The sequence below is a fragment of the Vanellus vanellus genome (assembly GCF_965231255.1).
Source record: "Vanellus vanellus genome assembly, chromosome: 4".
Lineage (NCBI taxonomy): Eukaryota > Metazoa > Chordata > Aves > Charadriiformes > Charadriidae > Vanellus > Vanellus vanellus.
In genome coordinates this window covers 20,369,822-20,397,570 of record NC_138909.1, presented here as the reverse complement: position 1 = coordinate 20,397,570, position 27,749 = coordinate 20,369,822, and the positions used below count along the sequence as shown (strand labels likewise).

General features: G+C 39.4%; 1 protein-coding gene across 1 annotated transcript in view; it reads left to right on the top strand.

The window, feature by feature from the left end:
* PTPN13 (protein tyrosine phosphatase non-receptor type 13) overlaps positions 1-18,646 on the top strand; it is a gene marked incomplete at its 5' end in the record, with an annotated part of 98,576 nt that extends 79,930 nt beyond the window's left edge. The window contains 18 exons of the mRNA XM_082482832.1: positions 150-511; positions 707-881; positions 2,190-2,348; positions 4,145-4,316; positions 4,421-4,631; positions 5,541-5,611; positions 7,252-7,313; positions 8,000-8,156; positions 8,423-8,599; positions 9,846-9,928; positions 11,155-11,210; positions 12,344-12,447; positions 13,595-13,743; positions 14,255-14,345; positions 15,082-15,419; positions 15,971-16,186; positions 17,321-17,383; positions 18,280-18,646. Coding sequence (XP_082338958.1) covers positions 150-511; positions 707-881; positions 2,190-2,348; positions 4,145-4,316; positions 4,421-4,631; positions 5,541-5,611; positions 7,252-7,313; positions 8,000-8,156; positions 8,423-8,599; positions 9,846-9,928; positions 11,155-11,210; positions 12,344-12,447; positions 13,595-13,743; positions 14,255-14,345; positions 15,082-15,419; positions 15,971-16,186; positions 17,321-17,383; positions 18,280-18,360 — 2,727 coding nt within the window. The 3' untranslated portion in view covers positions 18,361-18,646. The remainder of the gene's footprint in view (positions 1-149; positions 512-706; positions 882-2,189; positions 2,349-4,144; positions 4,317-4,420; positions 4,632-5,540; positions 5,612-7,251; positions 7,314-7,999; positions 8,157-8,422; positions 8,600-9,845; positions 9,929-11,154; positions 11,211-12,343; positions 12,448-13,594; positions 13,744-14,254; positions 14,346-15,081; positions 15,420-15,970; positions 16,187-17,320; positions 17,384-18,279) is intronic.
* Between the last annotated feature and the right edge of the window lie 9,103 nt (positions 18,647-27,749).

The following is a 27,749-nucleotide window of genomic DNA, read 5'->3' as shown; positions in this document are numbered from 1 at the left end:
GTGAGACTGCTATATGTTTACACAGTTGAGGCAACACCTAAATGGAAGGAGCCACTAATTGCTTTTGGCAATTTTATGCAGTCTTTTTGCAACTTTCCTTTGTCATCAAAACCGGAGTTTGATGAATTAAATGTCCTTGCTTTCTGTAGACTCCCATCCATTCACCCCAACAAGTATTTCCAGATGTCAGCAGAGAAGTTTCTGGTCCATCAAACGGAGAACAAAGTGACAGCTCAGATGAAAATGAAACTACTGATCTGAGCAAGAAAAGGCTAAAATCTCCCTCTAGAAGAGACAGCTACAGTGACAGCAGCAGGAGTGGTGATGAGGAGGTGATAGACTCACCAGCACAGGTGGGCCTTGGCTGGAGTGCTGTGCTATACCAAACTTCAGGTGAAGCTATGACACAGGCACATAGTCAGTATGAGGCACACAGTGGTCAGGAGGAGACTGTTCGCACCATCTTATACTCTGATCAAGAGACTCCTAGCAAGTCAGAGCTTGAGGACAGGTATGCTGTTTATAATGATCCTTGTAATATTGCAGAATGAGTTTACAAAAATAGTTTATTTGACCTACTTGTAGAAATACCTTTTTCGTTTTGGTTTTTAGATCTGCATGAAGTCTATATTGGTCCATATATTCATTTATGGGTTACAGCCACATTGTGCAAACTGATCCTTGTTTTTTGCTTATTTATCTGTAGTAATCTGCCATTGGATTTGCCATTGATCCCAACCTGTAGAACTGTTCCTGACGTTACCACATCGGTTTTAATAAATGACTGTTTTGCCACTCCTGCTTCTGAGCTGACTCCGCACCTGGAAGGAATGGATTCATTACTCAACCAGTTGGAAAAAAATGCTGAAGAATACGAGCCAGTAATTTACTGTTTCTGTCGTTCAGTAGCATAAATGTACCTACTGCTGTGGCCAACTGGAAGTTGTTTTAGCCATGGCGTTGGGAGTGACTGGAGAGAAGTTAGGCATATTAATTTACAGATGGGATAGTTGTAAGTTATACTTGCACTAACCTGGGTGTGGGCCTTATAAATGGCACATGTACATGTGTCATTTGTAACCAGTGAACGGCATCAGGCCTGTTTCTGTCTGGACTCTCGAGGAGTTGATATATTTGCCTCTGTTAATGTGGAGTCATGCATGTGTACATAGGTAGATGTGTATATGTCTATTTCATTGTCATTTCAGCCTGGAAAACTTAGCATTAAATATTTACCTGCCTGTAAACCAGGTACTCAGAGGAAGCTTAAATGGCAGATATCTTGCTTCTGCCCTGTTAGTTTTCTGTGTGTTTATTCAGAGATCAGAGGATAAATCGGGGCAGTAGGGACATCAGGAGGCCCTGTTCTTTGTGGCATTTATACCTGTGAATCCCAAAGATTTTCTGCTCTGCTGCAAAACGCAGCATATTTTTTAGACTCTTCTGACATAGTTTCTTTCTGCTCCAGAAATGTGTTGTGGGGGACTTCTGCTTCCATATCCTCACATAATCTATTCCAAGAGTGAAAAAAATGAAAATTGAGCTTTGGTATGTCTCAACTGTGAGGGTCTTTCAGGTTACAAAGCTATTGTAGCCCATACTCCATTTTGAAAAGAAACAAACTGTCCTTTTCTTAGTCTCTTCTTCAGAAGGTTTTCCCAAACCTTCCTGTTGCTCTGTGAGTTTCTATGCCAATGAGGCAGATCTGTATCTTTCAAATCAAAATTCATGCAAATTAAAATAGGCAAAACATGTCCATGTGTTCAGTTCCAAGATCAGCTATGGTATTGTATCTCATTGTAGGAAGATATGTTCACCTCCTTTTTTCAGTTGAATAATTCCTGATGTGTTGTCTTATTTGAAAAATACATTGCCTTTTTTATATATGGCAGCTAGGTGAGGGTAAAATAAAGTGTCAGTTTGAGCATGTGCCTTCACAGTTTGGTTTAGATCATAGGCCTTTAGCCCAAGGTTAGCTCCATGCAAAACAGTAGTTCGTCTGAATTCATTAGAGGTGCTTAATTGAAGCAGCTAAGCTGAGCCTGCTAAGACATGTCATGGTACTGTCCATGCTTGTGTTCCACTTAAACCAATAGGTAAATCAGTTGTCTATGTCTGTCTTAAATTCAGTAAAGCATTCAAATTGCTTCTGTTTGCCTGTGTTGTAAAGTACTATTTTCTTCCCCTAGGAAGTAGAGCTCCGAGTCACTATGACAAAGTCAGAAAAGGGTAGTCTGGGTTTTACAGTGACCAAAGGTAATGATAATGTTGGCTGCTACATTCACGACGTTGTTCAGGATCCTGCCAAAAGTGATGGGAGACTACGACCTGGAGACCGACTGATAAAAGTGAGAGAATTAATGTTTTCAGATATGGGGATTGTATGCAAAAGACAACTTTGAGTCAAAAATAAAAAAGCTAACTCTGTTGTGGGCCAAAGTAAATGTGATCAAGCAACAAAGACGTGCACCTTCGAGAAGCATAATTTGATAGCACTTAGACAAAAGAAATACAGGTATAAAAACATGTGAGAAGATTGCTGAATGGAGTTATGGTATGTCCCACAGCTAAGTATGTGTGCAACAAGTATTCATGATGGCAAAAAAATGGTTTAAAGAGGAAAAGCATTCATTGATTACATAAGAAGGTTGTTCAGATATTTGGAGGAGTTATTGGTCAAATACATCTATGGCTAGCATATTGTTGGAGTTAAATTCTAAGAGTTTTGCTGTAGAAGAGTTTACCAGGTTCATATCACATAGTACAGATGTTCATCATAGAATCATAGAATAGTTTGGGTTGGAAGAGACCTTTAAAGGTCATCTACTCCAGCCCTCCTGCAGTGAGCAGGCATATCTTCAACTAGATCAGGTTGCTCAGAGCCCTGTCCAACCTGACCTTGAATGTTTCTAGGGATGGGGCATCTACAACCTCTCTGGGCAACCTGTTCCAGTGTTTCACCACCCTCAGCATAAAAAATTTCTTCCTTATATCTAGTCTAAATATTCCCTCTTTTAGTTTTAAACCATTACCCCTTGTCCTATCTCTGCAGGCCCTACTGAAATGTCTGTTCCTCATTTTCCTTATAAGCCCCCTTTAAATACTGAAAGGCCACAATAAGGTCTCGCTGGAGCCTTCTCTTCTCCAGGCTAAGCAATCCCAGCTCTCTCAGCCTGTCCTCATAGGAGAGGTGCTCCAGCCCCCTTAGCATCTTTGTGGCCCTCCTCTGGACCCATTCCAACAGGTCCATGTCCTTCTTACATTAGGGGCTCCAGAGCTGGACTCAGTACTCCAGGTGGGGTCTCACAAGAGTGGAGTAGAGGGGGGAGAATCGCCTCCCTCAACCTGCTGGCCACACTTCTTTTGATGCAGCCCAAGATACAGCTGGCCTTCTGGGCTGCAAGTGCACATTGCCAGCTCATCTCCAGCTTTTCATCCACCAGCTACCCTCAAGTCCTTCTCCTCAGGGCTGCTCTCAATCCCTTTGTTACCCAGCCTGTATTGATACCAGGTGTTGCCCCAACCCAAGTGCAGGATGTTGCACTTGGCTTTGTTGAACCTCATGAGATTCACATGGGCCCACTTCTCGAGCTTGTCCAGGTCTCTCTGAATGCATCCTGTCCCTTATAGTATTAGTTTCTGATCAATGGAAAACTTGCATTTAGGCTTGTAGGGACTGTGGGCAATAGTGACGAAGTGCATTACAGAGCACGTGTGTGAGTCATTGCTAGATCAGGACACTGTGAAGCACTGCTGAATACTATTAAACTTTAATACAGTTAGGCAAATACAAGTCAAATTGGTTTAGGTTGTGAGTCAGACTTTCAGGTGTTGGCCTATGCAGTTATAGCATTCTAACTTTTTAAATAGGAACAGTAAAATAATGTACCTCTTCAGATTGTTTAATATTTTGATGTTTGGACTGTAAATTTGTTTCTTCACTTGCAAAAGTTCAGTTACATTTATGTGTTCTGTCTCCTTGGGTAGATATGATGAACTGTAACTGTTGTCAATATAGCATCTATTGTTTTGTCCTTTAAGGTCAAATGTCAACAACAGGAACAGTAATAAATGTTTCTGCAGTAATGCTAACTGTTTTACTTGGAACCTAACAAGGAGATCTCTGTTGCTTTTATTTTCACAGGTTAATGACATTGATGTCACTAACATGAGTCATACTGATGCAGTAAACTTTCTCCGTGCTGCCCCAAAGACTGTCAAACTAGTGCTAGGGCGTGTTTTGGAGTTACCTAAGATGCCAGTGTTGCCTCACTTACTGCCTGATATTACGCTAACATGCCATAAGGAGGAGCTAGGTAACACAGAAGTACACTACTTTTTGCTCTAAAGGAAAAAATTTCCCTTCAGTTACAAAGAAAGAACTTGATTTTTCTTCCCCCCCTCCTTTTTTCCTGCAAAGGTTTGTTGCTATCAGGAGGTCATGACAGCCTTTACCAAGTTGTGTATATTAGTGACATTCTCCCCAAATCAGTTGCTGCCAGAGAGGAGAGTCTCCGTGCTCTAGATATTATCCATTACATTAATGGAGTAAGCACACAGGGAATGACTCTGAGAGAAGCCAAAAGAATGCTGGAAACATACCTTCCGAAAGTGGTGCTCAAAGCGACCAGGTAGGTTTTGGAAGCAAATGCTTCTGTGTACTTTCTGTTTTTCTCACAGGATTGTATGAGTATATGGGTAAAACATGTTCCTGGTATGACAACTAATTCACCAGAGTGGTCCTAGGTGGCATGTTATTGAGGACTGATGCCACCAAAAGGGTCTGTATATATACAGGTTTTGTTCTTCAGTGGAGCAGAAGGGTACTTAGTACTTGCTGTGCTTTGTGTTTCTTGGGAAGACAAGGCTGTGTCCAGCTATGAAGTGCAAGTGTTCAAAATACCTTTTTCAAAATATGACACAGATTATGGAAATATAATTACTCCTTTTTCTTAAAACTGCTGGGTTCTATAATCATAAAAAGGACATAAAATGTTGTTTCATGCTTAAATAGTTCTACTGTCACATGGATGTCTCAGCACACTGGTGAATGCCAAAAACCTATGGCACAGATCCTAGTGCACCTGCTGTTTCTTTTATGGCAATACAGTGTTCTAAGAATTTCTCCAGATTACTCAGTTTTAATATTTACCTGGGGCTGAAACATTTACTTCATTTTTGAAGTCTTCCAGCCATCCCTGCCATTCTTTGCTTCCTCCCTTCCTTTCTCCTTCCCACTCTGTTTTATCCCAGAAGGGAAGAAATTGCAAAGTCCTGAGGCTGCAAGGTCGAATCTTTTTTGTCAGAATCTAGAAGGAAGGTCCAACTCTAATGAACTGTTTGGTGCTCCCTGAAGTAGGAACTAACCTAACTACCAATGCTTAGTCTCTCTTGTTGAATATTTTAAGTATTCTAAAACTGTTGTAATAGAAAGCACGATTAGCAGTTTTACTGGTAGTACGTATTTACATCAATATCTGATGATTACCATGATTTATTTATTTTTTAATAAAAATTTCTGTAAACATTTCTTTTCATAGAGATGGTCATGCAGTGCTTCCAAAATCCAAAAGCCCCGATAGCTCAAATCCATGGCCAAGGAAAGCTAATGGTAAGATTTGCTTGCTTACTTATAGTAAGTGAAATGTGCATGTTTGTAAAAATGAAGGAACTGATATGGGCCTTAAGATACCACACTTGTCCAGTGGCACTAGAACTCCACTTACTGAGATCAGCTCCAGCAGGTGTTGGATCTTTCTTTTAAAAGCTCCATGAAAATAGATTCAACTATAGTCTTTGTATGAGTCCACTTCTCTTGTAGTTTAGAAATTCTAATATCAAGCCTAAGTCTTTCAAGGGGTAAAAATAACATAAATCAATTGATGTCATCATCATAATTGTTATTAATAATAATAATGTTGTGGTGGTTGTTTTCTCTGATCAAGCATAAAAATACCAATTTGTTATTTTGAAAGGGCTTCAGGTCTCCCATTGGTCTTGTTTTCCTAGAGCGAAGGAGCCCAAATTGATTTTATTGCTCTCCTACGATTTACATCTTGATGTTTTCCTCTTGTGTGTGATGCTTCTGGTCACACACATGGCATTGGGTGAGGCTCACCAGTGCCAAGCAGACAGGAAGAATTATTTCCAGGGTTGTGTAGACTGCATTCCTGTTAATACATCCCAAGTGAGATTAACTGCCTTTCGCTAAATAGTTCCTTGCTCACTTACTTAGACTCAGGATCCTTTACCACCTGCATATGCTTCTGTGCATGGCAACTGCTTATGTGGTTACTTACTATCTTAAGCATTTTCTTTTTCTTTGAAATGTGGCAGTTTGCATTTGTCTTGATTCATCATAGTCTCGTTTTTCATGCTTCCTTTCATGTATCGAGGTAACTTTGAGTATTGACCTACCTTATGAAATTATTACAACTCCTGCAGTTCACGTTGCTCGCATATCTTCCAAGTATGCTACACGTTTGTTTGGTTTTTTTTTCAAAACACTTAGTCAAGATAGTCATTAGGAACAAGGTCCATAACCAAATCTTGGAAGATCTCACTTAAAACTCCCTTCCTGTAGATGACTTGTCATGCATAGGTTCGCGACAAGATATAGGGTTATTCTAGCTTTCAGTTATTTCATCTACAAGTTTCTTCATTTGTAAAAGCATAATGTATATGAAAATCCAGAACTTCACTAGTAGCTAGGTATATAGCAGCTACTGGTTCTGCTTTGTCTCATTTAGCATGCTAGTAATGGGATGTCTAGGATAGGCAGTGGTCTCTGATATCATAGTATCATTTTTCTTTGCCAAGAGGGCAAAGGTACCTTTCAACAAGGACCTGGATGTCCGATGAAGTTTAAAAAAAAAAAAAAAGAAAGAGTTAGTGACATGTGATTACGGGATTGTACATTTCGAGGGAAAGGGAATCATACCCTGTTTCCCAAAGGTGCATATTTCCACTGTAAGCTATCTAGCAACATTTCTCTTTGCTTAGAGTTGGTTGCTTGTGTTAGCATTCGTGCTTTATGATCCCGTTGAATGTAACATTCAAAAAGCCATTATAAGGTAGTCCATCAGACATAAGTTTGGCAATGCCCAGTAACCAAGCAGGCAGAAATGTTATTCATTTTATAACATAATATAAATACCTTGTTTCTTTTATAAAAATAATTTATGGAATCCAATTTAATATCTGTGAAAAAGTTGCGGCGACGTTATTGGATTTCTTCCTATTTTTGTTTAGGCTGTTCCTGTGGTGATCCCTGTGACAAAACAGAAAAGCAAACTGATGCTTATGGGCCCACGGTAAATATTCCTCTATTGTGCCTATTATCATTAACCATGTAAAGTGGATCCTTTTCTATGCTTTTTTTTAAACTAAATAAATAAATTAAACAATCCATTAATGAAAGTAGGCAAACATACTATTATCAGTTAATGTGAATAAGCAGTCATCATAAATATGTAAGTTTTTTGAATTGATCTTCTCTTTTTTGGAATTGCTTTATCTAAAGACAAATGGTCTTATGAGAAGAATGCAAGGCTGTGATCCAGAAAACTCAATTCTGTTCACAATTTCTGGAGATGCTTGCATGTTACATTTACTGGATGGTTTTCTTTTTCCCCCCCTTTGTTTTTTCTGAGAAATGGTGTGTTGTGGGACGAAAAGTATTGAAGCCTGCTTATATTTTATCGAGGTTATAATAATGTTAAATACTACTATGTGTTATCTCGTAGTAGTTGCTTCCTCATCACTATGTGGCTTTTTTCTTAGTCTCTTTAAAATTTTTCTATTTGCTCTTCTCATGTGAAACTTCTAACACACCTAAAAGCTGCCTACCCATCACGCAGCTATCTTGGAAGAGAACATGATATGAATAGGGGTTTTTATTTGTTGCTATGAAGAGCAATGAACTTTTTACGGGTTGCTTGCTGCTTCAACAAACTGCCAGGCTCTAAGAGTTAATTTGTACTGTTCTTTGCTTTCTTAGATAAATGGCAATGGCATCCTAGGACCTTCTCACGCAAGTACAGAAAACAATAACCATCACACAGAAGGACTAATGAATCTCTCGGAATCTGGAGATGCACCTTCCCTTGGCTTTACCAATCATATGTCGGATTTTTCTAAACACAGTGACAAATCAGGTAAGAGAAGGTGAGATAGGGGACAGCATTATGCAGTCTTTCTCAGTCAGTTTTAGAAGATCATCTCCAAATCATGTGCTCTGCTTTAGAGGAATTGGTTGATGTTGGAAGTAGATGTATAGAAATTGGATTCTGTGTTAGAGAGAAATGAAGAAAAACCATTATAACAGCTAGAAATCAATGCTATGGTGTCTGTTCCTTTAATTTTTTTCCCCCAAAACATCCTATATTGGGAAAACTTGTCATTTTATACTATTTCTCTTTAGAAACACAAGTTTCAGATGATGAGTATTACGATGAGGATGATCACAATGAAGTTGTCCAGTATCTGTTGGATGTTGTAGATGAGGAAGCCCAGAATCTTTTAAATCGTAATAATGCAATTTCAGAGGCTCAGAGTCTTCTGCATCTCAAGAAGGCCACATCAGAAGATCACCTGCCAGGTAACATCAGCCATTAAAAAAGCATAGAGTTAACAGCAAAATACTTCTTGAAACAAGGTGCCAAGCAAGCAATTGATTTGGCAAGAGGGAGACTTGACATTGAATTGATGTGTGAACTGAGAGTTTCCCAAGTAGAACACAGACAAATGGTTGCTGATTCTGGTGAACTTCGGATGCAATTTAATAACCTTTTGCTTTAAGAAATCTGGAAAAATGAATCCCATTCTGGAATTGTCTTTTGAGTGGGATTTATGTTGTTGTACCTGGTTCTGCAGCTACAGTCACATTGAAATGCTGAAGCGTTCCAACATTTCATTGATTGCAGATTGCACAACTTGGAAATGTATTGAGATTTCTCAAAACCAAACAATTTGCCAACCTGCCTTGTCTCTTTTAGAAAAACTTTTTTTCCAGTACCTACCTTTCTTTTTCTTTGTTTCATCTCCTCAGCTTCAATTGTTATTAACTGAAATTTAGTGTGGAGTAGGACTTGTAGTTCCTTTGTGGTGTCACATTATGTATGTATGCTCCAAAAGTTCAAGCAAGATGCTTGCTACTCCTGTAGAGGTTCCTTCTAGAACTCAAGATGTACCTTCCAAAATTAAAATTATTTATTTCAGTTATTTTGCTGCTCTTCAAGTTCATTGGGTTATTGTCAGTGGTCATTACATTAGAAATCGGGGAACACTGAGGTTCTGGCTGAGGAATATCATTGGAGCTCCGCTACTTCCGTTTTCTTGTAGCTAGGATCTGTCTTTTGCAACTGAGGATGAATAGAATCCATAAGATACAGCAGCAGGGAACTACTGTAGCAGACAGATACAAGTCAGATTTTATCCGGCACACCTTAACTAGGTCTTGGAATTACAAGAAGTAGAATCCTGGTTTAGACCTACTACCGGTCTAAATATGACTGAATTGCAGAAACAACACTGACGTGGGAATCTGATAACTTACTAGCACTAGCCTGGCCATTCATTATGCTGTGGCATAGGTATTCTCTTAGCTATGCAAACAACCTCACGTGTAATGACAGCTGTTCCAGTCAAAAAAGAAAGAAGCCTAAAGTCTGATTATCCTATACAGTAAAGGTAGCAAAGGGACTTAAAAGATGTTTCTTGGTTATTCTGGCACCTGTATTCCCCGTTTAGTGCCAGACAGGTGTAACAGGATTCACATCTGAGAAGGTGACTCATGGGCATCTTTGGGTGTGTTTATGCTGTATCTCCTGATTTTCCTGTTCCAGTAGAGATGAATGGAAAGCTGACAGAAGATAAGTCTGAAGACACAGACTGTGATGGGTCATCTTTACCTGAAGATTTTTCAGAGGTGGGATGACAAGAAGCTGGCAGACATTTGTCTGCTGATTTTGCGTTCTCAGACACTTTTTCAATTTATCATTTTCCTTATTGGCATAGAACTTGTGGAATGAACTTTACATGTCTTTTAAATGAAAACATATTCGTCACTAGTAGATGTGAATGGTGTACAAACACTTATTTTTTTAAATACTGTATGATTATTCTATCATAAATTAACTACACAGGAGAACAAAGCATAGAGTTGGTTTACGTGTTTCTCATATAAAGCCCAACAGCTTTTCTCAAAAAGGGCAATTACAACTACCTTGTAAATGTTATTTCAAGTATTTAATCTAAAATCTTTCTTTGATTCCTCCTCAAAGAAGAGAAACAGTCACAGAGAATGCTGTGTAGACTTAACTGTCCAAAATGTAAATTTGGTATTTCTTTTCCTCCTACTTTTTGCAAGGATATGTGCATTAACTTGAATAACTTCTATATGTGGTTTACCCTCCATTATTGCAGATCCTGTTTTAGATCAGTCACTAGATGCCCAGGTTTTGTTTCATATTTCAAATCAGCAGAACTTTGTCTATCCAACACATCCTGGCTGTTGCAGCTTTCTGCCCAGTTAGTAGAGCTGAGAGTAAAATCAGGAATCCGCTTCTGTGTCAATGTGGTCTGGGAGATACACAAGTAAAATTCTCTTCAGTATGGCCATGGACATTTGCAAGCTGGCCTAATAAGTATAAATGGTTTTGTAGAATTTTTCTTGAAAGGAGGATCAAAATGCTGCCCTCCCTGCGGAGTCTTCATCATCTATTGAGGAAGGTGTATGTAGGAGTACCTGTCCTTTAGCCATAAAGCCCTGTTCTATATAGGAATGGTGGCTTGACAGGAGGCAGAAGTTTTCACTATCAAATTTACCTCATAAAGGCTTTTTATATATTAGAAACACAGAAAGTCAACTGGAGAAAACTTAGGTGTGTCTACTGCTGGTGTGAGTCAGGAATAATTTTAAGATAGCTTTTTGGCCTTGTTACAGTAGGGCCTCTTTCCAAGTTCTCAGTGTTCTCGTCCTCTGTTATTTTGGGTTAATGAGATGTCTAAAAGAGGAAAGTCTTTCATTATGTGCTGCTTTGAACTTAGTACCCTTCAGAAATAGTCCATGTAATTGCTAATTGTTTAAAATTTACAGTGGATGAGTGCTATAACTATGTCCTTTAATGTGTTTTGAAATTTTTCTTCCACTAGCCAACACATGTAAATGGTTGTGAAGACTATTGTGAAGTAAAAGCTATGCCAGAAAGGTAAGATTTCTTTTCTAGTGTTGCTTGAAAGCAAACCTGTAAAGTCTGAAACTCTGAAGAGGGATTTGTTACAATGAAAGGAAAAAACCACACAAACAAACAAAAAAACCCCACCCCCAAACCAAATAAAATATCTATGCAATGTCTTGTTGAATTGCTCTCTGTCTCTTCTTGTTATTTGAAGAGTTATAATTTGCCTGAATACTAGTCAGCTTTATGTGGTTTACTATGCCCTAGTTTTATTTATTCCTTTGATATGTGGTTATAACAAGTAACTGGACTGGGTTCAAATGGCTCCAAATAACTTAATTTGCATTGTACTAACGATTTGGTACTTGCGTGTCAAGAAAACATTCAAACAATGCTGTCTTCAGTTTGAATCTTTACAAGCTTCGTTAATGTTGCTTCTTCTGGTTTTAGAGCACAGAAACTAAACCGTATAGTTCCACTGATCCATCTCTTCTCATTTGGGTGCTTGGGGCTTTTTTTTTTTTTCTTTTACATGGAAAACTAAGGATATGCTAGCAAAGTTACTAGCTATCCCTTTTAGCCATCTTGAATTTTGGAAATTCCCAAGATCATTTTTTTGTGAAATCATTTTAGTGCTTAGTCTAAGTGAAGCTTCAGTCAAAGTGTATATACTTCTTTTTATGTTTTGCTAAAGTTTCTGGGAAGTTTTGGGTTGAAACTTGGCACAACCAGTGACATTACGACCTAAAATACTACACACGTTTATCACCATCTTCAGCAAAGCTAGAAAACTTGCAAGTGAAAATAGATACTCTAGTGTATAGGTAGTGAATTATGTGAATGGTACAAATCTGCTATTCGATGTTATTTGACTGCTTAGCCTTTGAAAAGCAATTGCAGTGACAGTTATTACTAGATTCACGTCTTCCTGGCTCTTTTTCCACTGTTACTTTTTTCAAATCCCTGCTGGGGATTTAAAAAAGAAAAAAAAAAAAAAAAAAAAGGTGTTTTTTTGAGATTACTAGTGTGGATCCAGTCCAGAAATAGTTGTAGCTATAAATTACTTTCTGGCGATTTTTTTTTTTTTTTTTTTTTTTTAGATTGCAAATGTGTTGGTTATTTCTAGGTGTTCTTTCTTACTTCCATACCTTGTCCTCTTATAGATCTCCTCCACAACCTCCCTTGAGCCAAGCAGATGAAGATGAAATCACATGGGGAAGTGATGAACTTCCAATTGAAACAGTCAGCCAGGAACATGTAAATAAAGGCAAGAACTTTAACAAATAATCAGTGGAAAACTGAGGATCACATTAAACAGTCAAAATGTCAGAAATTAATTTTAAAACGTCCTGGGTATGTTTTGAGGGTGTAATGGCAGGTATAATGGGAAATCTAAGAGCTCAGCAACCCACTGGAAAAGATCTATACAGCTTTGTGTAATAAATGTGTGAGAGTTAATAGGAATGATATTGGCAACGTTGCGCCTGTAGTTGTAGCAGAGTTGAAACCAGCTGAGATGCTTTTTTTCCATAGCATCTGTCTGACAAAAGCTGTAACAATATAGATGTTTGACCATGACCAGATCAATATATTATGTGCTTCACATACGGCTACTCCGTGCTCAAATTAGGCAGTATTTTTTCTTTATCTTGACTCACATTCTTCCACTGCTGCTCAACATGGCAGACCGGAACACTATTCAATTTGATGCATTTGGCAGAATCTGCTTTTTACTTTTGAGATAGCATTAGAAATGTCAGTCCCTGAAATGCATATACAGCAGCTTTTTGTCTGCATTCATCAAATGAAAAAAAGGTTAATCTGTGTAAACCTTTAGACTGAGTCAGTAGATTTAGGACACTTCTAATTGCGATGCCAGAGAGACTCCTGGTTTATTCATTTTGTTGTGCTTCAGAGAAATGCTCGAGGTCTGATAGAAAGCAAGCTTTATTGGAATGTGTATTTAATACATCTTACAATTACCACTTGAAAGACATATTGAGTATAAGTGCTAAAAAGGAAGTCACAGGCTGTGATGTTTAAGTGGAGAATCCTGAATTCATCCCTGTGAGCATTCATCGATTTTGTAGGTTATTGTGTGAAGAACTTACATATAAAATGTATTTGAAGTTTCTTTCAGTGTATTTAGTGGAAGTTCAGGAAAATACTCCCTTTGGTTCCTGGATTCATCGAAGTTGATTTTGCATCATACTGGTTTTGTTAGTTAGTTTGGTTTTGCCTGTCAAACTGAGAGGATATCTGTGTATTCTCTCTGGTGCATGGAAGCATTCTAGAGAAAACAGGTACTACAGTGGGGAACAGCAAGAAGGAAATCATACATTACACTACAGTTTACATTATCCTAGATTTAGGTATTTATTTATTTATATCAGTCAGTCTTATTCTTATGCTAGATTTCCCTTTAGTGACAAATGAAGAGATCTCTGCACTCCCTACTGTGAATGTGCTCCCTGGAGGGAAGTACTCAGGAGCCAAATTGAAGTCAGTGATCAGGATGTTGCGTGGATTGCTGGAACAGGGAGTCCCTTCTAAAGAGATTGAAGTAAGTAACTATTTGTCTCTTAAAGTCCTTTTTTTCTATTACAAAGCAGTTAGAAATAGAACGGCTGGTTCATCACTGCCTTAAATACCACAGCTCTTTAATTTGCAGCTCTAAAGAGATGGAAAGATTTCTTTTACCAAAGACTTCTCTTCCCCCCACTAGCTGTTGAGACTAGCCTGTTATAGGCATAGACAAGGTAAATAAAGGCTGTGAAATCTAGCTGCAGAACGTGAAAACAGCCTTTCCAAAGTCTTAAGTCAACCATGTTACATGATCTCTTTTTTGGGAGAATGAGATAAAATATTTGCTGGATAATAGGTTTTTTTAAATTTTGTTTCATTTTCTTAGCTATGTGAAATTAGATTCCTTCCTGTGACTGAATTATTTTGCATATCTGCATTAGGATTTTTTTTTAATTATTCTGCCTGTTAAGAGCAGTTATGTAACCAAATCTTTAACAGTTGTTGACCACTCAGTGCTTTCTAATGCACGTGTAATTGCTTCTTTACAGAACCTTCAGGAGCTAAAACCTTTGGATCAGTGTTTGATTGGACAAGCAAAGGAGAATAGGAAAAAGAACAGATATAAAAACATACTTCCTTGTAAGTCCTAACTAATCTGAAAGTTCACTGTTGATATTTTGTCACCACCTGTATGGTCAGATGAATTGGATCAGAAGTGGGATGGTTTGATTCCCAATCCCAGTTCTGCTACTGAGTAGGGAAAAAAATAAATAGGCCACTCACTTCCTACTTATCTAAAGCAAGCATTTATAAAACAATTTAAGATTGGTGAACTACTTTTGAATTTAAGACTGGTGACTACTGTGGTAGGTAGGGATGGATCTTCACATATTCTTCAGTTGTTTCAGCAGATCCTGTGTCTTAAGTGAAATACACGTACAGAGCCAGGCAAGATTTTTTTCAGTTTTACCCATGTAAAACTGGAAAAACAGGCATGTATGCTACTGTCAGTAAATCTCCTGCAACAAAATTCTGTTTGTTAGGTCAGAGATGTGTGGAGGAGAAGTGAGAACTGACAAAGGTTAGTTCTGAGTGAGAAATACACAACGTCAGTTTCAGAGGTGCTGCATCTCAAATCGCATATCCTGCCTGTCTGCCAATTTAGATTTGTCCCCTAGCTGTCTCTTTATTCAAAGTGAAGTACCAATTAGTATCCTAAAGCAAATATCGTAGTGTTTGGGTTTTTTTTAATAAGATCTGGAAGCATCTGTCCTAAGTATTGCGTGAGTGTGTAAGGCTCAGCTTCTCTATTGTGTGAAGGTCTAATTATGTGCACATATAACATTGAGGTGTTTTTGTTGTGTGGGGATTGCAGATGATACCACTAGAGTACCTTTGGGGACTGAAGGTGGATACATCAATGCCAGCTTCATTCGCATGCCAGTGGGGAATGAAGAGTTCGTTTATATTGCATGTCAAGGACCTCTCCCTACTACAGTAGCAGATTTCTGGCAAATGGTTTGGGAGCAAAACTGTACTGTGATTGCCATGATGACTCAGGAGGTTGAAGGAGAGAAGATAAAATGCCAGCGTTACTGGCCAGATGTACTCAATAAAACCACCATGATAAATGACAGATTACGGCTTGCTCTTGTAAGACTCCAGCAGCTGAAGGGCTTTATCATTAGAGTGCTGGAGCTAGAAGAGATACAGGTATGTGAATCTAATTCTGCATGCTAAGATATTTTTTTCCTGAGTATTGGCATTTTTATCCTCATACTTCTGGCTTGCCTGCTTTCAATCACTATGTCTACATCAAGAGGTAACCTGGGGCTTCTCCTTTTTGCCCAGTGATTGTTACTGGGCAATTCTTCGCTGTTGCGGCTTGTGCTACTCTGACCTTTATAAGAGAAGGCAACTTGGCTAGGGGATGATTTCATTATGCTAATGAGACTCTAAATTTTGGCTCCCTAGGTGCCTTTGGCCACAGAAACATATATAGGGATATATAATTCACTAACAATTCAATATGGCTGGTTCATTCCTCTGATCAGCATAGTCTGCACAGTAAACCTTATGCTATTTGATTACTTGCTAGTTATTTTCAGTTTAGCTCATTGTTTCTCTTCTTTTATTGAATTACAGAACACCTTAAATCAGGAAGTCCCTTTCTTCTGAGACTATTTCCTTTCGGAACTTACCTTTTGTCCTTTTATTCTTCCCATCTGTTACATTTTGGTGGTGGTGTTGTTTTTAAACCTCAGACAGGTGAAGTACGGCACATTTCCCATTTGAACTTCATCGCCTGGCCTGACCATGACACCCCTTCTCAACCAGATGACCTGCTTACTTTTATCTCCTACATGCGGCACGTCCACAAATCAGGACCTATCATAACTCACTGCAGCGCAGGCATTGGACGATCGGGGACACTTATTTGTATAGACGTTGTTCTAGGGCTAATCAGCAGAGACCTTGATGTGAGTACCCAAGAGGATGGGCTAAGCTGTGCCTTTGATTTGCAGGAAATCTGTTCCATTGGATCTATTCAATTGTTTAAAGAATATGCTGTGCTTTTGAGAGCAGCATGCTGGCCAGGTCTTAATGTAACATAAATCAGGGTGTAAAACAGCAGTACCTGTGAAATGTTTCTTTGTTGATGATCCTGGAGGGGAAGAGCTCTAACATCAGCTGGCTCTTGGATTAGCCCAGGGAATCTTAAGTGTCCTGTTTGACACTTCAGCAATCCAGCATTGTTAGGTGCCACTTGAGATGTTCTAGGGTATGTTGCAAGGATATCCTACTGTAACAGACTTCTGGTGTATGGCTCGTGAGCAACAGCGTGTTGCCATGATGACTCAGGCAATTGAAGGAAAAGTTAAAATGCCTGCCTTCGCATGGCAAAATGCTGGATGTACTCAGTGGAACTATCGTGTTAAATGGCGATAGGGCTGCGAGTTGTAGCATGTGGTCGGTCAGAGATCCGTGAACTGTTGGAGGGCAGTTAGAAGCCAACCAGAGTATCTGTTTAGGCAACTGAACCAAAAACTCGGTGTACAAACATCTCGGCTGGAGATGAGGGTATGTAAATTAACTTTTCCAGCACAACCAGGGATATATTTTCTAGAGTGATCCACAGGAGGGTGCTAGCTTCCTTATGTTTATGTTCTTCAGTCGCCTGATGTAGCAAATCTTTTTGTGAATTTGTAGAGAAGATGAGCTATGTCATGCTTAGCTCAGCAGGGTTTCTAAGCATCCACTAAATGTCTAGAACTTTATAGACCTGGGGAAATAAAAAGCATTTTGTTAGGTTGGACCAAAGGGCTCTATTTTCTGCATGCTCAGCTCCCAGTTAGAGTAAGCAAGAGAGCCTGTGCGCAGAGAAAAAACAAGAGGAGGAGGGCGTCTGATGTAGGAGGGCAACATCCATATTGCCCAGAGACACCACATGCTGCTTATCTACCAGACATGCATAGGCTATAGTGAATTGTTATTCGTTTCACTGCTAAATGTTTAATGTACCTAGTTGGATTCCTTGGATTGATGCTGGGGATGTCTCCTTTATATTCATGTATGTCTTTTTTGAATGTTTAACTTAATGTTTGTTTTGGTAGTTTGACATCTCAGACCTGGTGCGTACAATGCGTCTGCAGCGACATGGGATGGTTCAGACAGAGGTGAGTCTGGCTTTAACTTAACATTTATAATCGTATTTAACAGTTATAAATACATGCAATTTTTAACATGCTGTGATGTTTTGATCTGTGGTTTAAAAAAAAAAAAAGTTGGGAGTTTTTCCTTCAAAAGCATGTGTTATAGAGGAAATCAACTGAGCTTTTTTTGGCTAAAAATTGCATTATAAACTGAAGAGAAGGCCTAATTGTAGCTGCTATGAATCACTGATACTACCAGAGATGTCTTGAAATCTCCTCTGGGGAGTTATTCAGCCAGAAGTTAAATGAATGGTTTAGGAATAATCTAGATCTAGAGCTAATTAACGTTACCTTAGAGATAGACATCACAAGGTTTTGTTAAAATCTGCACTTTGAATGTGAAGAAATTGTCAAATCATAATTTGGAACAAAAAAAAAAAAACAACCAAAACAAACAAACAAACAAAAACACAAAGAAAAGCCAAAAAAAACCTAAAACCAAACCACAAATCAGTCCCACCTCACACCCCAAAAGATGTATTAGCCCACATGTGTATCACTGAGACTAAGGTAAGAAGTTACAGTGTCATTTGAGTTTTGACATTCACTTGCTCTCTTCATTTCTACTTATATAAAGTACTTACTGTGCTTGAGGTGGTTTTGGTGTGAAAGGAGGATAAGTGTCCCATATAAAAATATATCTTTAGTGGCAGGCAAGTGTCTGTATTTACTTTAAGTTGAGGTTGCATATTTCTCCACTGTAGGGTTTTTTGTTTTGTTTTGTCCTTTTTTATTATTTATTTAACTGTAGAAATAGTATTGAAATAAAGTGCTGTGCACCTGTGAAGTGCAGGTGAGAGTGAATTGCTTAGGTGGTGCAATCATTTTTCACACATTCTGTGACTTCCTTTCCCTTGCAGGACCAGTACATTTTCTGCTATCAAGTTGTCCTTTATGTCCTGAATCATCTCCAACATGAAGAACAGCAGAGAGGCAAATAAAATACTGAAGCAGAAGTGCTTTTAAAATCAGGAAGCAAGGAGGTCTAGAGGCTCTCACATGTTTTCTTTGTTCTGCCAATATTTTTTCAGTCCCTTTCTTCAGTTGCTGTCAAATGTCTTTTCTATAAAGTCTCTCCATCGTTCCAAATAAGGTATATAGTTATAAGGACAAGGGATAGCTCATAAAATACCACTAACATCTTCAGCCCTATGGACACATATGTGAGATTTTTGTATAACAGTAAATAATATTTAATAAAGCTGCATTTTTTGCAGCTTCCTTAATATGTGATAAAATACTGAAATAGAAATATTTTAATTTAAAAAAAAAGTAATCTTATACTTCCTGCAGTTCTGTAACTGTTTTGGGGTATTTGTTTCTTATGGGATTGGGGAGTGGGAGGGATGAAGCACTATTTTTATCCTGAAAACTTTATTACAAAGACATTTTAGTACTCTCTTTTAAAAGAAGCTTGTTTATGGCACAGAATTTTTGCCCTTTTATTACAGTTACAGCTATTTTATAGAGGGTATCTTGAAATCAGCATTTAAGCTTTAAGAGATGCCTGTTAGCATAAGGATAGTAGTGAATGTTTACTGTAATTATCACAGTTAATGTTTACTTCATAGTTTCATGTATATATTTATATACTTTTACAAAAAAAAAGCTGAATTATCGAGTGTCTAACCTTATAACTGATTAGGCATCTCCACTGTAAATAAAAAATACACCTAAGGTACACTGATCAGTGGGTCTGGGTATTTTTGTGTCCTTGTGACTGATTTTTCTTGGCCTTATGGCATCCTTCATTGTGGTTGCTGCACTTCTTAAAAAATTTGAAAAAAAAAAAAAAAGGCTGTGCACATTTTTTGAATTTTCAGTGTCCGTTTGAAAAAAACCTGCAGATCTGTGGGTTCTGGAAAGTTTCCACACCACGGTGAAAGGAAGAGGATATTTTCCTTTCCTCCTTGTTTTTCAGCATACCTGGGCATTAAGACACGTATCTCATTATTTTGGGAGTGTTTGCACTTGGATGCTATGGCAGTGATCTGACAAAAACATGATCTACTCTACTTAATGGAACCAGGTTAGAGGTGGGAGGTAGGATATCGCATTCTAAGTAACTCAGTGTTTTAGTGATACTGTAAACAGTATCACTATACAATCAAAACTGTTCTGAAAGGAAATCTTCATTTTATGTTGTATGGGAACCTTGGATAATGAATAACTGCCATCAGCCAGCACAGGGGACAATTTGAGGGTCCCAGCAATCCTTTCCAGAACTGAAGCCCGTGACTTGTGCTGTCAGGAAGGGTGTAAGAGTACTAATTTGACCATGTTCTGCATTGCAATGGTGGAAATAAGTTCAGAAGCCTGTGATTATCCAAGGTTTTCACTCTTCAAAATAGTAGCCCACAGCATTCTGGTGTCCCAAAACTGAAACTGTCAGTCTTGCTTGTTTAATGGTATTCTAGCTAGCAATAGCATGATTTAAAAAAGGAAAAGAGCCTTTTTCACTTGTCATGGTAATACTGTGATTTTTATTCCCTCCAGCATATCAGCATAGTTGAAAAATTGTGCCTTTTTCAGAGCAGTGTAGTTTGAGGAAGGAAAATTAATCTATGTAGAGAGAAGCAGAGGCAAATTGACTAGTAGTGTTGACAGTACACCTATATGAAGGAGCTTTAAAGTGAAGACAAGATTTTCAGGACTACAGTTGTCAAAAGACAAAAATAAGTAAACGCATACACTGCTGCTACTGTTTTAACATAGTGAGTTCAGAGGATTTGGGTATGTCTGGTTTTTAAAACAAAAAAAAAGGTTATGGTAACTAGACACTATGGTTAAGGTAGTTGAATTCTTCCTTTAGATGTTTTTAGATACATGCCAGACAATGTAGCAACAGGAACTGTTTTTGTATAGGATGGTATATAAGCCCACTTTGCTACGGCGCAAACAATTTGCATCAGATTACATCTTATGGGAAACAAATCAGTACAAGATTCCAGGATTTGCTGCTTGTCCACACAGATATGTAGATCTGTGGTATGGTATGTTGTACCCAATTTCCTTGTGCTGATTGGCATGTAGAAAAGCAAAGGATAATTAACTCTACCTAAACTCCCCATCCTCAGGGAAAGGAACCACCCTCCCCACCCCCCTTAGGCAATCTTTTCGATTTCTCAGATGATGACCCTTGGAAGGTGAGCACGTGATTAGTGAATAAATAGACCTGTCTATTCACCCTGCTAATGTTAAGGTATTGTATTGGAGCCCCACCCCAGAAATCCAGCTGGGAAACCCAGCATTCCCTACTCACTTATTAACTATTTTAACTCTTTAAAGTAAACTGGGGGTCTTGTGGAGCAAAGCATCTTTGAACAAAAAAAAAAGATAAATGTGGCCCTTCTAACATCTGCCTTCAATCTGTTTGATCCAGCTCTTTCCATCTGAAATCATCCTCCCAGTACCATCAGTATGTAGCTGAAAACAAGGTCATGCAGGAATAATACAGAGTTCCTACACTGAAGCTTTCTTGGCCAAATTCCTGATTACCCTGACTTTATAATAAAACAGATGGGCCCTGACGGGAAGCATTCAGGTGTTCCTAATTCATGCATGTATGGTGAAAAGTGGCATTGGCCTCTTTTGAGAAGTGATCTGAATTTCTTTGGGTTTTTGTCTCAACCTTGAGGAATTGGATATCTAATGAAGATGGAGTGGTCCCTAGTCTAATACTTGTTGAGGACACTGAGAGGGTGTCTGTTTTCTGCTAAGCGGGTGGAACTTGCCATCTATGACACTTGACGTGGTCACTTTGCTTGAAATAGACCCCCACATCTCAAAACTTAATACAAGAAATTGGACATGCTTACACAGTGTGACTGCTTAAGCTTGGTTTCTGCAGGGAACCTGGTCGGAAATATGCATCAATACTCATGTTTTTCTCCACAGGATGAGGCTACCTAAAATCTTTGTCCTCTTTGAAGAAATGAGAAGAAAAATTACTGAGAAGCTAGTTCCTTGAATGGAAAAAATACTGTGTGCTTTCTTAGTATCCTGACTATATACATTTCGGGGGGAAAATATCTTCCCCCCTCCTTTGTTTAAAAAATTTAAAAAAAAAAAATAAAACCAACTGTGATATCTTGCTGAGTAAGCAAACAGGACGTGCTCCAGCTGAAAGGGATTTTCCTTTTTATAGGTACCTGATTTTCAGCAGGATGTTTACTGACTAGGAAAAAAAACTGATATATAACCCATTATGGTTCTAATTAAAGAACTGTCCTTGTGTGTTAACCCAAGAGAGAAAGGATCCTTTTTTTTCCTTCCAACCAGAATTAGCTGACAGAAGCATATACGCTTTGCTACATAAGCAGCCTTGTGCCATTAGTAGTTTATGATACCTTTGTTTTTGTTGCTGGTCTTTGCCTATATAAGAGAAGGACAGCAGCCTACAAAGGAGGAATTCCAGTTGCTTGTTGGAGACTATCTTGAGGGCTCATTACTGTTGCTTCTTGAATGCTTATAAGCAGCCTCTTCCTTTAAAACTTACGTCCTTCTAAAACTAGCTATCTGGGGAAAATAAGTACTTAAGAATGATTGAAAAGTTTGCTTTGTGTAGGGAATGCTTTCCTTTATCACGTGTCCAGTGTTTCACAGGAGGATCCTGAAAGGTGGTAGGAAAAGATTTGAATATCTCCTTTAAGTAACTGGAAGCAGGCTCATAACCAGGGTGTGGGCCTATATCTCTGTTAAAGCACTTGTACGGCATACTCTGATGGTGCAAGCCCAAACAGAGGCCCATTCTCTTGGGTCTTCAGGTGATCCTGCAGCTGCAGAATATGTCTGTCTGATGATGTAGGACTTAGGAAGACAATGAAAGATGACATGGGAGAAATCTTGGGAGTTGAGCAATTCTTTCAGAGGTGAACTACATCGTAGTGAAGGTGTGCTGTCGTGACTCTGCATGTGTGGCAGAAGCCAGTGTAATACCCACCCCTGCGAACCTCTTAAATGAAGGCACAAGATAATAGTTGGGCTGGGGTGAGTAGTGCATATGATTAACAGTGTAGAAGAAAATTTTAATCTAAGCTTTGAAGGTTCAAAAATAGCTGACTTGCAGGTGATAAAATGTTTACAAAGTGCATCTGACTTCCTACATGTTAAAAAAAAAAAAAAAAAAAGGCAAACCAAAAAACTACTCTTCCACTGAGAAACCAAAGCACTTTGGCCCCTGGTGTATGCTGGCAGCTTCCTGATATATGTCTTCTCGGTATTTCTCACATAACTGAGCCCACTTTCAATACGCATTTTATCTGTGATGTCTTTTCTACAATACCCAATGGTACAGAAACATATGAGCTGAGGGCCAAATTTTGTTGATGGAGCGGAAAGCACTTTGCTAATATTCAAAAATGTGAGCCATCATCAGGATGCAAGTTTGAATTTATGACATCCCCTGATAGGCAAGTCAGAACAAAGCTAGGGGCAAACATCAAGTGGTTTGTGGCTGGTAGCATGGCTCAAGTGGAGAATTGTTCTGTGCTGCCTTGCTCGTGCAGTTGATCTTGGCTGTCTGAAGGGTAAACTCAGGGAAATATTACTCATCATTTAAGCAGCTTTGAGAGGACAACATAGCAAGGGCTCTGAATATTAAAGGCACAGTGAGTTCTGTGGGGGTTTTGTGGTATATTACTTCATTTTACCTATGATACAAGTGTGTCCAGCAGTAATTTTCACATAAAGTGTAAAAAAAAAAAGTATGTACCTGTTGATTGAAGGGGAGACGAAATGCACTAAAGGGGAAGGAAAAAAAAAAAAGCATAGCAGTGAAAGAGAAGTGCATGATACACAGCTGTATACAATAGATCTCTGTCTTTTTGTCTAGAAGTTGAAATAGCAAATCAATGCATTCTCCCCTGTAATGTTTCAAAATCAACCTTGATACAAGGCAAAAGAAAGCAAATAAACCCAGCAACAATGAAAAGCATTTGTCTGAAGGTAAGTCAAAGATGCTGTCAGGTATAAGGGTCTGTAGGAAAAAAATGCATCTTTTGATTCATGGATTCCTAGAGGTGTGTTCGGGTCCCCTTGAAGAATCCCAGAGCAGAAGTGGTACAGAGCTCAAAGAGGGCCTGGCACCAGGTCATCAAAAGCAGCATGGCTTGGAAATCCTGGCTGGGCTGATGAGAGGAAGGTGGTGGGGCCGAGTCTTGTAAACAGATTCTTTCACTTGGGGGAAAGTGCTTCCTCTTCCAGGAGCAGAACAGTGCTCACTACCTTCAGCCAGCTCGCTCTGTAAGGAGAAAAACAGCTGCACGCTGTGATAGCGTTGCTATTTTCCATGGTGAGGGAGTGACTCACCTTGAAGTCTGGCTAGGGGTAAGGAACAGTGCTGCTTTGGTTGTTTGTTTTGTTTTTGTTTTTGTTTTTTTTTTTTTAAAAAAAAGGGGGGGGGGACGGACACAGAAGAACACTTTCTGTGGCTGGCCTTCAGACATGAATTTGAACATCACGTGTTGTGCTATGTTTCTACCGATTTGTGTTGGCCAGCCAAGTGGGCTCTGTGGGGAACTTCTGTTTCTTCATGAGATGTTAGGGAAGGGGTGGTTGGTTTTTTTTAAATGAAGTGCTGGGAAGATCTTGCTGGCTCAAAAAATGTAATCTGAAGGATAAATCATTGAGGTGGGAGCAGGTTTAATTGCTAATTTTCTCAAGCGGATCCCAGGAAATGGATTTCATCTTTCTTGTATTGTGATGACCTCCATAATCAACTTTATTTCTCTGGTAGGGCTCTGACTGCTGCTTCAGTATAGCCAGATTCCCAAACTGTTATCTCTAAACAAGTTAACTTGGTCGCAGAAGCAGCCTGGTATTCAGTAACAAGGAGGTTTGTATGGACTAATTTGGCTTCTCAGCTCTCTTTAAAGTAACATTGGATATTTCCACACTGTCCTCAAGAACAGATACGCTGTGGTTTAATTGCTAACTTTTTTTTTCCATTTTTTTGCTGTATTTTGTTCAAATAAACTCAAGTGCCTTTCAGGGCCAATTTTGCACTTTGGCAAAATGTGCATGGAGTCCAGTTGTGATAGGGTTGCTTTAGGGTGACTGTCAATCTGAGTTTCACTGTTCTTTTCACCTTCCTCAGACATCAATGCTGCCTATTGCCCTTGAAATCTGTGGTTCTTTTGAAGCCCTTGACAAAGTCCAGTAGTTTCACTTCACTTTTCACATCACATGTATGTTAGTTGCTGATACGCCTGACAAACCATGCATAAAAGAATCATATGAGACTCCCATACTTGAATTGTCTATGCAGTAGTACTGTAAACAGCAAATATGCTTTGGATATCATCTCTCTGTGGCAAATTGAGAACTGGTTGAAGAAAATCTGCCCGAGTGCTGGCACTGGAAAGTGAAGTCTTGCCCCTCATTGTAGCAGGTACTGTGTCTGTGCAAACCTCACACGGATTACACAGTCTATCAGAAGTGTGGCTTGCTGAGATCACTTCTCACGGCAGGAGAATATCGCTGCATGTTGTGCAGGTATGTTATGATGTGACCATCTATCATCTCAGCATCACACAGAGAACTGGCGGACTCTGAGTGCGTGCTTCGAAATGTTTTCCATGTGTCTGACTAATACTGCGATCCCAAATGCAGGTGTTAGTCATGTGCCCAGAAGACATTCCCATTCCTCTTCATCCTATTCTATTTCCTTTCTTATGTCCTTTTGCTACAACTCTCCATTCCAAGTCCTAGAACATTGTTTGTGCTTTTGATAATGGGTAAATCCCACAGAGTGCTGAGATAAGCCTTTGCTCCAGCCACTGCTTTTGCCAGAAGTGGAAGGTTATTTTGCAAACAGCATAACTGGGTCTGAATATATGGCTAATAACCTGCCTTGTTATATAGATTTAGTTAAAGAAGGTATGCAAAGGAGTTCAGAAAGTATACAAAGGAGTTCTGGGGTTCCGCTTTCCTGTTTCCCTAGTAGTGCATCTGCCTGTGATCACAGCTGCAGCTCTGCCTTCAGCTGGGCATGCTGGAGTTGTCACTGTGAGGAGCAGATCATTCATAAAGAGCAGTCAACGCTTCAAGTTACTGTTCTTGCCTTGAAGTCTTGACAGAGGTGGAATTCAGACCTTTTGTAAAGGAGCCTGGTTTTGGTTCCACCTCTAACAGTGCCAAATGTTCAGGCATTGACCATTTTGCGTATAATAATTCTCTGTCCCCTTGAGGTGCGTAAGCCAACTTCGATGTGCTGAGCAAGCCTGCAGGAGTCTTTTGGAAGCTGGACAAGGTTAGAGGACAAAGCAAAAGAGGAGTTGGCACTGTAGAATGGGTCCACTGTCTCCACAGTTACTTTGACACTTGTCAAGCAAATAAATTTCTCATGTCAAACAGTTGTGGGTTTAAAAATATCCTGGCCTTGAGTGGTCAAGAGTCAGGAGTGGAGCAGAGCTGTAGCGACTGTATCTTCTTACATCTCCTTCTATCTCCTGCGTGTGGCCGTTTCTGGGACAGAAAGGAAGACTGTTCCTAGGGTGTGCCCACCACAGGACCATCTAAAGCTGAACCTTTCAAGCCTGTTGGAGCTGGCCCAAAGACTGCAGGCAGCTAATTGCCTGTCACCTTGTTTGTCTCATTATAGTTCACCCTTGCTCCGATGCCACAGAGGCTACTGGTATGTTCAAAATAGGGACTGTCAGCCTTGCACGTATAGTTTCCTGTGCTGTCTGTCTGCTGTCATTCTGTTGCTTCTTAATATACAAGTTGTGGGTTTCTTGAGGTCAAATCTGTCTGTAGGTTCTGGCATTGTTCAGTGTAGTCTTAGTATGCGACACGGGGGTTTTTTAGCAGTTAGTTCTCTAACATTGAAAATAACGTCTCAAAGACCAGTGACCTCTGACTTTATAATTAAAATAACTGGTCTGGGTCTCCTTGATGTATCCATGAGGAAAATCTTCATTTACAATAAACGAAATGATAAAGTAAGGTCAAGTCCATTTATGTCAGTATCTTTAAGAAGTGCTGAATGCTCTGAAGCAGCTGTAACACTGCCTAGTAGCTCCTAAAGCTGGACGTTGGTATAATGACACAAAGGCGGCATTCCCAGTTCTGCTGTGGAGAAGGTTATTATGCTGATGCTACAGATAATAGGGGAGAGAGTGGTTGTCAGGAGGCATTTCTTCAACTCTAGTGTTCCTAGAGCACTGCCAGTCTTCCCATCAGCACAATTCGATCGTGTTACCCGGTGCCCTAATGGAAACGATTCCCGAAGCACAGCTCCCTGCTTTGCTTAGCTTTTCTCAGTGAATCATAAAGCATTAGCAAGCAAGGTTAGATTTATGCAGGAGCTTTGTGAGCCAAGCATACAAATGGACAACCTTCCTTGTTTAACTGTTTGATAATTATGCTGCATTTGTCCCCTTCCTGTAACCTGCTTTTTCAGGCATAGCTGCTTTTTCTTCCCAGCAGAGCCCAAAATTTTTTTGCTTTTGTTTTAAATCCCTGGATCACTGTAAGTATTCAGCGATGCTCATGCGCTGTGATAAGTCCTTACCATGACTGGTTTTTTGCTCCCAGGAGCCCAGGCTACTTCCCCTGGGCCTTCTGGTCCATGGACTTTGGATACAAACTTCTTGTCTAGTGATGTGTAGCAGTGGCATGGTAACAGTTGCTTTAGAAATGACCATTATCTTAGGGCAGGATTCAGGAGAAACTTTCGCCGGAGTGGCATTTGTGTGTCTAGCCACATGGATATACTAGTAGGAATGTTTACCTTAAGAACCTTTACCTTCTTGGCCCCAAAATTACCTTCTTTCTCTTTTTACTACTAAGGCTCTCTTGTGAGAGAGGCATTATTTACATGTCTCTTGTGTGACCAGTGACTTGATGGTGGTCCCTCAAACCTGCCAGGGTAAGCACTACGTGCTTACAATGGTGGAAGCAACCACGGGATGGCTGGATAACTCTGCTGTACTCCATGGCACTGCCTGGAATACCATCCCGGGCCTTGAAAAGCAAGTCTTGCACTCCAGAAAGAATAGAGTCAGGCAATGGGACTCATTTAAAAAGTAATAGTGGTCTGAACATCACACAAACAGTATGGAATAAGGGGTGGATTGTCCTGGTTTGAGCTAAAACAGAACCAATTTTCTGTTCAGTAACTTTACTTTGCAGTTAAGCCTCTTCTAACTAATTGAACTCTGAAACTCTCGGAAATTAACAGCATATTTTGGAGACACTATTCGCTCTCCGAGCAATAAGACCTGATTATTTGTAATTTATGCCAAGGCATGGTATGCAGAGAGGCTTTTGCTTATACTTATTGCTGTAACACCCAAGGGCAGCTCACTTTGTTATTTGCCTCATTGGA